At 30.4% G+C, this 12972-nt stretch overlaps 1 protein-coding gene across 1 annotated transcript in view; it reads left to right on the top strand.

Annotated features, from left to right (window-relative positions):
* LOC129807757 (chitin synthase chs-2) overlaps positions 1-12972 on the top strand; it is a 56695-nt gene that overhangs the window by 42999 nt on the left and 724 nt on the right. The window contains exons 10-12 of the mRNA XM_055857230.1: positions 4671-5088; positions 12600-12751; positions 12811-12915. Coding sequence (XP_055713205.1) covers positions 4671-5088; positions 12600-12751; positions 12811-12915 — 675 coding nt within the window. The remainder of the gene's footprint in view (positions 1-4670; positions 5089-12599; positions 12752-12810; positions 12916-12972) is intronic.

Raw genomic sequence — 12972 nt, 5'->3', positions numbered from 1 at the left:
TGCAACTCAATAAAGACAAGTTACATGTAGATTGGCCGCTGGGTGTTAAGACAAATATTACCTACATTGAAGAGACGTCTGAGGTTTGGATGATGATTTATCACTCTGCAAGATCCAATACTTTTTTTATTACTTTTTTTATGTTATTCTCTTCCTTTCTAATTTTTTTGTTTTTTATTACTGTTAATACTGGCAATACGCGGGGAAAGCAAGTTCTTTTTTTAATTAATCTTAATTTTATGCAAAGAACAGAAAAACCTCTTCATTTTTTTACAATACCACCCACCTACACACTATTCTCTTCTCTTTTTACAATTGTTCTTAATTTTTTTTTAACTATCAACAGAAACAAAGGGATGCGGCTCTTTTTATTTGTCTTGCAAAGATAAGGGGTTATAAAATTTTGTGTTAACTGTTTTTTTTCTCTTCTTTTGAAGTTACACAATAATTTCACTCATAAAGACACAAATAAAATTCCAATGACGCGGAAGGAATAAAAAAAAACCAAGACACACAATTAATTTCATTCATTTCACTGCATGCAAAATTGTAACATTGCTTTTAAAAGCCTATCCACACATTTTTCGGCCTCTAATTGGTGGTGAATGAATGAAGTTATAAGAGTGATTTTGTAAATTTTTCACAAGTGTTTTTATTCCATTTTTCACGAAAATTATTTTTCTTCAAAGTGAAATTGGTTAAAAAAATTGTTTTTTTGAGAAATTGCTAAAGAAATTTCGGCTGCAAAGATAAAAGAACACAAATTGAAAGTGCTTTTGAAAGCCTTCTCTATCTATGCTAAAAGCGCAATATGAGCACAAATATTTTCTCTATTAAAGAATCTCTAAAAAAAAAATATCCTTCCTATTAGAAGCACACTGAAATGAAAACTCTGATAAAAATAAATCCTTATTATACTCTTCTCATATAACGGAATATGTTGCATGTTTTTTTTTTAACTATTTTCTAGAATAGATCAATTCAATTGGTTTACATTTACTTTAATTCCTCAGGCTAAAATGGTTTTATTTCGCCAAATTTAAAACACTAATTGTGTTTTAACATTGAACCATGTGCTAATTTCCTTTCATGTAAATAACCAATTCAAAATGGAAAGGAGAATTATTCAAAAAAATTAATGATCAAACTGTGCTGCACTTCAAATGATTGCAATTACATTTAAAAGATTTTGCTACACGCTGAAGTGGAACAATACAAGTCTATAAAATATTATCTATTATTATTAAATATATATTTTTTTCGAATAATCTTTTAAATTGATAAATTGCAATATTTCAGATCGTATTATTATTACACTGAAGAGAAATCCGAAAAAGTTAAAATAACATTCCGGAAATGTTAATTTTACCCTGCATTATTGATCCGAAATCGGTGTAAATATTACCATTTTTAGGTGTATTAGAGGTTAAATTAACCCTTTTTCATGTTAATTTTACCCTTAAAAAGGTGTAAAATTAACATTAAAAAATGTTGATATATTTTTACACCTAAAAAGTGTTAAAGTTACGAGGAAAAAAGTTAATCGCACCCTCTTTTTTTCTCAGTGTACTAAAAAGTATTATCCACACGGTCTACACATAATTAAATATTTAGTCCCATAAAATATTCAAGTGCCATTCCGTTCTCTCATTGGCTGGAGCTTTGAGCTTTTAAGATGCTTTTAAGCTTTAACCAATCAAGGAACGGCGTGAAAAAGCTTTGAGAAAGCTGGGTTAAGCTTTGATTGAATGCTTCCAAACTGTGACCAATCAGAGAGAATGATAGACTTAGCAGAGGTGTGCAAGAAACCGTTGAAACCGAATTAACGTCAAATGAAACATGTACGTGTACGTCAATGGTCAAAACGCTACTACAACAAACTTATTTTGACGTTAATTCGATTTCAACGATTTCTTGCACACCTCTGACTTAGAGTGTTTTATGGGATTACACTCAGTCCCGGGATTATGCACATTTTCAAAACCAAAAAAAAACGCGCGAAATGGCTTTATGCATCGAGAAAATTTGCATACCCGCAGGCGATTTCTTCTGAATGAATCGGCCGTCGAACGAATTTCGCGCGAAGTTAAAGCAGTCATAACAAAAATACTCAACTGTTTAAAAGAAATTCATTAGCAAACTGTACTCTTTGGCCAGAGTTCTTCAATAAATTGTTAAAATACTTAAATTTTTTACATAAATAAAAGAAATTAAAGTTTTATTCTGAAAAATAAGCATAATGTTTTCGAATTTCCCGCGTCACAGAATAGTATACATTCAGGCGTATTTCAAAAATGATTTTATAAATTCACTCCCAAAAGTAGTAGGAAACTTGCATAATTGTAGGGTAAGTGTGCCAAATTTCGGCATAGTTGCATGCAAGCGTCATAGTCTCAAGTTTGAAATGTAATATTTTTAATACAGATTGATTTTTCTTGTTACTTTTTTATAAGGAGTGTTGCTTAGAACCTCAATACAATACATTTTAAAATGAATAAAAATGTAGACATAGCATTGGTGGCCTATTCCAGCAACTTTCATTCTCATAGTTCCTTGGCCTTCCGAAATTCTTCCAATGTATTTTTCAGATAATCTTGCTCGTCGAGGCGATATTTTTTTGTTATTTTTTTGCATTGTATAATCTCTAGAGAGTATGCAAAAACTAAAAATTCATAGAAATTTGAGGAACAAAAAATGTGGCCGGAATTAGGTACACTTACCCTATGTGCATAATCTCGTCAGGTGCATAATTCCGAAGTGCATAATGCCGGGACTGAGTGTAACATTTAACTACAGTAGGTGTGAAAAGTTTGTTGCCTCATATATGTTTGAGAAACCCGGTAGAAAAAATGACAGAAAAAATTACTTTTAAAATTTTTCTTTTTGCAAATGAATGGACTGTAATCCGTAGATTTTATTCCTGTATTTCAAAAATTCAAAATTTTTTTTCGAAAAGTTGGCCATTTTTCATGCGCCAAAAGTTTGTTGCCTGATTTGAAAAAGTTACTCAAAATGGTCAAATACGTGCAACCAACTCAATGTAATCCGGCTATTTTGAGTTTATGTCATTTGAGAGGCAAACGACGGGTTTGCACATTTTTAATGTTTTCAATTATCAATATTAACTTATAAAAGTGATAATAAATAATTATAAATATGTTTTTTTTTGATAATTTATAATTCCAATTTAGGTTCTAATTTGGAAAAAGTTTTTTTTCTTAAATTATACTCTACAATTTCTCGCGTTATTTTTTATTGCTAGAAGAAATATTAAATATATAAGGAATGTGACATTTTTATCAAAAACTAAATGAATCTTTAATGTTAATTTTACACACTTGATATGTTAGTTATGCCCAAATGATGCAAAATCTTTTGAAGTTTTAGAGAAAATAGAGTCTGAGTCTCTTAGTGGCTTAGAAGTCAAACGATTGTAAATATAGGATACAGACTTTGGTAACACCCCCATAAGTTGCACAGTACATTTCCTAGGGATGTAGGGGAAAGTACTCTCCCTTAGAACGTTCATGCCTTCGAATAATGTGAATTTCTTTTATTTTGCTTCAGAGATTTATGCCCAGCGCACAATAACTTTTGTTTGTAAACATGTTTTCAAAATTTCCTATGAGAGAGAGCGAGATGACTAGATCTAGATCTCACTCTCCTTCAATAAAATGTCAAAAACCAAGTTTACTAAACAAAAGTTATTGTGCGTTGGGCATTATGCCCAACGCACAATAACTTTTGTTTAGTAAACATGTTTTGACCTTTCAATGAGAGTGAGTGAGAGCTAGATCTAGTCATCCCGCTTATTCTCATGGGAAATTTTGAAAACATGTTTACAAACAAAAGTTATTGCGCGTTAGTCATTACATATAATTATCAATAATTGATGGTAAGCTAACTAAAATTTAATGGAAATGTGTAAGTTTCTCAGTAAAAATAAAAGAAAATCCACATTATTCGAAGGCATGAACGTTTGAAAGGAGAGCATATAAACCAGTCCCACCACTCAAATGAATCATTAATCTTTTGACCTATGAAATATTTTTCGAAATTATTTGATTGATATCTTAATGATTCCTATTTTCTCTAGGGGAGATCAGGGAAGACTTAGCTAGGGGTAGAATTAGACAGTGCTGATATGTTATAATTCGCTTTTGAAGGAAGGACTATGGAGCAAACCTCGTTATTCCGAGTAAATACGTTCATTCCTATTCATTTTCAGTTTGATTTAAAAATCTCAAATTACACGCAATGAAACATTTTATTTGTTGACTAATCTGCCCCGGTTTCTCCTATGCGATTTTTCAAGGACAAAAGTTAAACTATTTTAAATCACGAATTTCAGTCAATTTTAAGATTGAGTTAGGTTTCATTCTGTAAAAAAAATTGCTACGCCTTCAAGAATTTCTTAAAACGTTTTTTTTTAAGTTTAGGAAATTTTCAATATATTTTAATTCTATAATCAAGGCAATTTATTTTGATTCATGAAAAAATACTCCTTCGAATAATATTAACTATCTTTTGAAGTGCTAAGCATTATTTTTTTTTAACTAAACACAAAATCGAACTTATAATAATTCTCCTTTCTAATCACGAAGTAAAAAACCAAAAAGATCACAAATTAATCGATTTCCTTTTTTTACCAAAAAAAAAAAAAACAACAGGTTCACATCTCCAAGGAATATCTCCAATTGGAACCAATTGGTCTTGTCTTTGTGTTCTTCTTTGCCCTCATCTTGGTCATTCAATTCACTGCCATGCTGTTTCATCGTTTTGGTACCCTCTCCCACATCCTTGCGTCCACTGAGCTCAATTTGTGCTTCAACAAGAAGAGTGAGGATCTCTCACAGGATGCCCTGATAGATAAACATGCGGTGGAAATAGTGAAAAATCTGCAGAGATTGCAGGGCATAGATGGTGACTATGACAATGATTCAGGCAGTGGACCAGATCGCATTGCCAGGAGGCGAACTGTGCACAATTTGGAGAAGGCACGACAGCCCAGAAGACAAATTGGCACACTAGATGTGGCCTTCAAGAAGCGTTTCCTCAAACTCACGGCTGATGCTGAAAATAACCAAGGTGAGTACCTCTCGGAATTCTTTCATTTTGTCATGATCCACCTGCTTACGGCTAATTGCGCATTATTTGTCTCCTTCAAATCTTCAAATTTTGACGAGATTTAATCTTTCAGAAGTTATTAATTTTACCAGTCAATTCGCGAAGATGAAAAAGCAATATTACTTCTCAAATTTCAGGTGATTTAACTGATATTTGATATTTCGATTATCTAAGCTGCCTAATTTTCTCTTTGCTGGATTTCAAAGAAACCTTAATAACTATGTTGGTAATCTGTCTAAAGAGAAAGCCCACAATTGAGGTGATTTTTGTGGTTGAACTCTTAAATAGCAATTAAACTGAGTGGTTCTCTCTTTTTATTGTCCATGGCGATACTTTTGTGGAAAAAGCAATTATTCTTTTTATGAGTAAACTATTTTATTTGAAAACCTACTATTAACGTGGAGTAACTATTTTTCTTTAAAAAAAAATTAATAAAACGGTCTGCTTTAGGTAATTGTTATTGCTAAAATCACTTTTTATATTATTATGGCTCCGGCACATCTTTTAGATCAGGATAATTTCATGGAGTCGAAATTCGGATCCCTCTCTTTCTCACGTATTTTGCATATGACTATCTCATTCTTTCGCATACCAAATTCGATTGAGTTAAATTGAATTTAGAGTGATGTTTAAGAGAAGAAGAAGAGTGCGAAAGAATGAGATAGACGTATGTAAAACATATGAGAAAGAAGGGGATCCTAATTTCGACTTTATGAAATTTTCCTGATCTAAAAGTTGTGCCGGAGCCATTATGATATATTATTATATGATATTATTGTTAATAATAAAAAGAAATTTAAAAAAAAAATCATTCGTAAAAAATTGAATAAATGAATTTGAAATTTGAAAAATATTGAAAACCTGAAAATATTTAGTTATTTGTCAAATTTATTTATTAGAAAGAAATTCTTTTAAATAATAGAAGAAAATTTCTACAATTTGGATTAAATTATTTGTTTAATTTTTAGTTACGATTTTTTTATTACAATAATTCAGGAGTTTTTATTAATATTTTAAAATTTTCTTACTGATCAAAAACTAATAATGATGGCCAGAAATAATTGGAATGTGATAGAGTATGGTCAGGAAAATTTGAGCCTTTTGGACTTCTTTTTTTTTACAAAGAATAATAACCATGTTCAAACTCAATTTTACCATTTACCTATTAGCCCCTAAACATTGTCTTCAGAATACTTTGAAATATTTGTAGGCAAATTTTTCTCTAAAAATTGTCATACTAAAAAAATAAAATAACCAAAAAGAAAACCAGTTTTTAGATCAAAATAAATGTAATAAACAACTTCGCAGCTGCATTAAGCAGCTTGAAGATCGAGTGAGAGAAATCCGAAAAAGTCAAAGTAACATTCTGGAAATGTTAATTTGACCTTGCATTATTGATCCGAAAACGGTGTAAATATTACCCTTTTTAGGTGTATTATAGATTAAAGTTACCCTTCTTTCATGTTGATTTTACCCTTAAAAACTGTAAAATTAACATTAAAAAATGTTGATATATTTTTACACTCAAAAAGTGTTAAAGTTATGACGAAAAAAGTTAATCGCAGCCTCTTTTTTTCTCAGTGTATTAATTTGCTTATTATAAAGAATCCGTAATAGAATTCTAAATATGACATGTATTTTTTGTTACTTCTTTTTAAGGAATGTTGCTTGGAACAGGGGCCTCTCGACATTTCATTTTTCCATACGTGTTTGCATAGACGCACTAAAGACTATTGGCAAGTCTTTTCCTAAAGAGAATTGAATTATCAGTGATATATTTCGAAATCGTACATTAAAAGCTATTTAAAAATACATATTTCATAATGTTCGCCGAAATAATACAAGAACTACGAGCAAATTTGTTTGAGTCGCGGTGTAATATCTGCAAAATTTTTACAAGTTAAAGTGAAAAGTAGCTTCACTTTTTATTAGGCTTGATGGGGTCCTGCTTGGAACGTTGTAGATAGCTCACCGTCTTTGTTTTCTCAAAAATCATTCTTAATATATATTCGAAATTAATAAAAATATTAGACATTGGCTTGGATAATATTTCAGCATCCTTGATTCTCATAGTTCATTACCCTTCCGATTTTTTTTTAAAGTCTTTTTCACATCATCTCGTTCGTAGAAGCGACTTTTTTTGATTTTTTTGCTTTGTATAATCTCTAGAGTGTGCAAAAATTAAATATTCTTGGAAATTAGAAGAACAAAGAAGTGGCCGAAATTGCAAACTGACCGAAATTTGGTATAGTTACCCTAATGCGATATCGATTTTAATCTTTGCTAAAAAAAATCAACCTTGATTTTGAAAACCAAGTTTCCTGCGAGCATTTACAAAGAATTCATTGTTAAATTAGCTCATACATTAAATTTAAAAAGTCATTTGAGTATCGAATGTGCATAGTGTAATCCCAGATGAGGCATTAATAGTACTTATAAGCTCATAATTTTTGGAAATTCTTGAAATTATCAAGTGCTTGAAATTATTTTTCTATTATTTACGATATATGCTCGTAAACATTTAAAATAACACTGTTCAATTTTCAATTCTCATCTTCTTTTAATCTTTAAGCTAAAATGCAGTGAATATAAAAAAAATACAATAAAAATAGACCACCTTCCAATTTTTTTTTTAGATATTTAAAATGAAGTTAAGAATCTTTATTAAAAATGTATTGAATACTGAAATTTGTGATGTGATCTCGGAATAATGAAACATCATTAGACTTTAACTCAAAATAAGAAATTTTTAATATTGACAGTAAATTTTTTATTTTAAATCTTTATGACCAGCGAACAATACCTTTTGTTTGTAAACATGTTTCCAAAATTTCCCATGAGAGTGAGCGAGATGACTAGATCTAGATCTCACTCACTCTCATTGAAGTGTCAAAAACATGTTTACTAAACAAAAGTTATTGTGCGTTGGGCATTAAGCTCTCCTCTTTATCTCAGAATTGAGAGAGGATTAATTAAATTATACTGTCAAAACTTCACTAATTACCCAATAAATTTTTAAGGGATCCCTAAACCGAATTTAAAATGCTTTTTTCGTAATTCGAGAGAAAAATCTTTAATTTTAATTATATTTCACTTAATCCTGATAAAAAGGACGCTTAAACTTGAAGTTTAAAGCTAAATAATTAGTGTCAACATTAAATTTTTACGTTTTTATGTAAGTCAAAGGGCTAATGACTCTTCATCTAATCCAATTTTGCCTCGATTTTTTTTGCATTTAAAGACTTAAAACTATTTGCTATTTCTATTTCAGCTTTGTTATTGTGAAGTTTGTTACATTTTTTAACTCAAAGTTTAAAGGCTTAAAGAAATTTTGCTCTTCTAAATTAAATAACTTTATCTCTGAATATGAATTAACATTTTACTACCAATTCAAAGACTTAACTCTTAAAGACTTATCTCAGAATAAAGTAGCTTGTAATTCTTATCAGAGAAGAAGCAACTATAAAGAAATTTTCAATTCCTATAAATATATTTCATATTTAAACTACGAAAAATCGAAAAAAAATCTTAAAATCGTAACTTTTTAGTGTTTAAAAAAATTAATTTTTGGAACAAAATTTTGACTTTGTCCTCTGGTATAAGATTGAAAAATAAGTTTTTAACAATTCTTTTAGTTCAAATTGAAAATAATTTAATTCTGACTTAGGGTAAGTGTACCAAATTTCGGCATAGTTGCATGCAAGCGCCAAAGTCTTATGTTTGAAATGTAATATTTTTAATACAAATTGAATTTATTTGTTACTTTCTTATAAGGAGTGTTCCTTAGAACCTCGTAGGCAGTCTATCGTTTTTATTTTCTCTAAATTCACTCTTAATACATTCTAAAATGCATAAAAATGTAGACATTATATTTGTGGCCTATTTCGGCCACCTTCATTTTCATAGTTCCTTGCTCTTCTGGACTTCTTCTAATGTCCTTTTTAGATCATCTTGTTCGACGAAGCGACATTTTTTGTTATTTTTTTTTCATTGTATTATTTCTAGAGTATGCAAAAACTAAAAATTCAATGAAATTTGAGGAACAAAAAATGTGGCCGAAATTACAAGCTGGCCGGAATTTGGCACACTTACCCCATTCATTTTATTCATTTCATTCAGTCAACAAGATTTTCTTGATCTTTTCCGCCAATTCGGCAAAATTGTGAAAATGAAAAGTGTAAAAAGCGCGCTTCAAAGTTTAGGATGTTGTCCCGAGCCCTTGCAAATCTGCTCGGCAATTCTTTGTTTTTGTCTCTATATTTTCGGAATTATTTTGAATTGGCTTCTGAAATATTAATGGTAAATTCTTACTTAGAAAGTTTATATAACGCTCCTTGGAAATTACAAAGGGCTAACTCAGTTTTTTTGTGCAATTTTAATATTTTAATGCACTTATAAAGAGAATATTAATAAGTTTTCAGATGATATAGGGTAAGATTTGGTAATTTGAAGTCTTGTTTAATTTTGAAGTGTGAGATTTCCTAACATTTTTAGATGCCAAAAGGAAAAAACAACGAAGAAGTACTCTCGAATGTAAATTCTTGTACTTCTTTGTGGATTTCTTTTTAACCTTAAATTTAAAAATTCAAGGTTTTTTAAATTTTTAATTTAAGAATTTAAAGTTTAAAGATTTATCCCAGAATAAGAGGCATGGAATATTAAAAAAAATCCTTATAACAACTTGTAAGTTGAAATGGAAATATCAAACTTCTTTAAGTTGTCTCTAATTTTAAAGCTCGTATCTGGCCTTTTTTATATCCACAAATACAAGAATACTTTTATGCGAACTTTGTATTATATTAAGCACCGATAGCCTTCATAAATTATAAATAGAATATGAAATCTTTAATGTTGGTATTCGTTTTCAACATTAATTTTTAATCATCCTTTATGCCAGAATTGCAGAAATAGCTTAAAATATGAATAATTTTCAATTTGTAAGATTTTTTTTTCCAACAAATAGAATAAATATTAGCTATTAATCTCTCATTAAACGCTAATTTCGATTGCTTTCCTGTTATTTTCGGTGTTTGTAATTTTAAACATATTTTTGCCAATATATAAGATAATGTTAACAAAAGTCTAAAAGGGCATTTTACGCCACTTTTTTTCATACTTTACTATAGCGAGACACCCTTTAAATCTATTACAAATTCGATTATACATTTATTTAGAGAAAATATTTAGATGTATAGTATATTTCTATTAAAAGAAGATTAAATTAACTTTCACTTAAACATGAAAAATGGAAATTAAAAAGCGTTTTTCTGTCGGACTTTTAAGTGCTAATGGAGACCAAAATTCCGATATTTAGGGTGGAATCACCACTTCTCGCCAGTGCCCCACTTTTCACCATTTATATTGAATTAGCTATTTTTCGCGATTTATGAAATAAATGAGCCGCAAAGTTATTTGTATTTTTACTGTTGCTATGTATCCAGTAGAAAAAAAATAATTATTCGTTTTGGATTTTAGGCATTTTTTAGAGAAATATTTTAAGCAGGTGCATCGAATCCAGGATTTCTTATCCAATATATCAAGTGTCATCAAATTTTCATCAAGCAAAATTTAATGTTTTGAATAAATAATTTGTCTATTGAATATTTAACCCATTCCTTACCATGGTATTACACATCATACGCAAATTGAGTGATTTTAGATGATGTATTTCAGGGCAATTGATATTCAAATTTCTGTTGGCAATGGATTTTTAGTTACTTTAGTTCTTCAATTACTTGGGGAAAATACTCCGACAGAGATGAGAATACATTTTGTTGTTCTTTTTTCGCTTCGCGGAAGGTCATGCAAAATTTTTGCTCAAAATGGCGGACGGAAAATTCGACATCCCGTCGAATTTGTTAAAATTGGCCTCTTTCCTCTTTCCTGATTTGAATTCTGGTTCCCAATATGTTTTCTTGGATAGTTACTCTATCTAAATCAATAAAGTTTGTAATGAATTAATGTACAGAATTTGAATACAGTGACCGTTAAGACGGCGTGTTTGAGGGCGGTTCCCCGCACCCCCATAATGGATATTTTTTTTGTTCTTTTCAAAAAATTCATCTATTAATCTGTAGGAAACTAGTCCCAAAATGTGAACATTATATCTTATGTATTTCTGGTACATTGACTGAATGGGTTAATTACACTTGTAGAATAGATAAAATTTGTATTTAGTAAATTAATATTTCATTTTATATTATTTTTATATAAAAATGAGGCATGGCGAAAAGTGGCAATATTTTGTAATGATTTTACCACCTGCCGCCATCTCTTTTCAAGGCGACGCTAACTTAACTTCGTAGAATCTCAGTTGTCAAATTTGCATTTTTTACTTTTTACAATAGTCCTATAATTTGATTTCTCAAATAAAATCGGAAAAAAATCATTTAAAGTGAATAATGATAGGGTGATCATGAGGAAAGAGAAATACTGAATATATTTTTTACATAATAGGGTAAGTGTGCCAAATTCCGGCCAGCTTTCAATTTCGGCCACCATTTTTGTTCCTCAAATTTCCATGAACTTTTAGATTTTACGTACTCTAGAGATTATACAATGCAAAAGAATAACAAAAAATGTAGCTTCGACAAACAAGATGACGTGAAAAAGGCATTGGAAGAATTTCTGAAGGGCAAGGAACTATGAGAATGAAGGTGGCCGAAATAGGGCACCAAAGCTATCTCTATATTTTTATTCATTTTAAAATGTATTAAGAATAATTATAGAGTAAATAAAGACGGTATACTCTTTACAAGGTTCCAAGAAACACTCTTTCAGAAGAAAGAATAAAAAAAACAATTTGTATTTAAAATATTACATTTCAAACTTGAGACTTTGACGCTTGCATGCAACTATGCCAAAATTTGGGACACTTACCCTATTGCCCAAAATAATTAAGTTTGAATCTTTCCAAGTGGGTGGCGAGAAGTGGTTACAGCGCTGGCGAAAAGTGGTAAAAAGTGGCGACGAAGTGGTCATTTTTGCATTGTTAATAAAAATCAGTTTTTAAAGTAGTCCAACGTTATATTGGAGGACTTTTGTTTTCGCGAATCTAGAACCAATACATCTAAGTAACTTTGTGTCAAATTTGAATTATCTTGTAATAAGGATTCAAAAGTTATAATAAAATTAATTCCCGTTTTTCCTAAGCATGACGATAAGTGGTTACTCCACCCTAAAAATCGTCAAAAAACTTCAAGAAAAATCTGATTTTGATATCTTTATGTTGGCAAGAAGATTTTAAGAATTGCGTGTGTTATTTTATTTTTAACGCCATAGAAAGGTTATTTAACGCCCTACAACTTTTCAGAATATTCCAAGTTCGGCCGATCACACTTAATGGCGCTAAAATCGTAAATACAGCTTATACTATGCATGTCCAAATGAAGCAATTGCTCTGAATGTTGTTTCAAATAATTTATTATAAGTTCAATGGGTAATTTTAGACAATGGTATTTTTTTTATCACAGGTACTCCAATATTAACGCGCCGACTGACAATGCGACGGGAGACAATCAGGGCACTAGAGGTCAGGAAGAATTCGATTATGGCCGAAAGACGAAAGTCCCAAATGCAAACACTAGGAGCCAATAATGAATATGGAATAACGACGTCAAACAATGTAAGTTTCTTTTTTGCGCGATATAGGGAATTTGGGATTGAATATTCGGGTCATTTCAGATGAACAACAATTTGGGAGTTCCTCCACCGCGGAATCATAGAACATCAAATGCAGGTATCAACGTGAAGGAATTGTTTGACGTCAATGGAGGTCCTGCACAGCCAGTAAGTTCGATTTTAAAGGGAAGATTGAGGACTTTCTCAGTGATTTATTTTGCCTTT

Source organism: Phlebotomus papatasi, chromosome 1 (genome assembly GCF_024763615.1).
Source record: "Phlebotomus papatasi isolate M1 chromosome 1, Ppap_2.1, whole genome shotgun sequence".
Lineage (NCBI taxonomy): Eukaryota > Metazoa > Arthropoda > Insecta > Diptera > Psychodidae > Phlebotomus > Phlebotomus papatasi.
The sequence above is the reverse complement of the archived record's forward strand: the minus strand, read 5'-3'. Positions and strand labels throughout refer to the sequence as shown.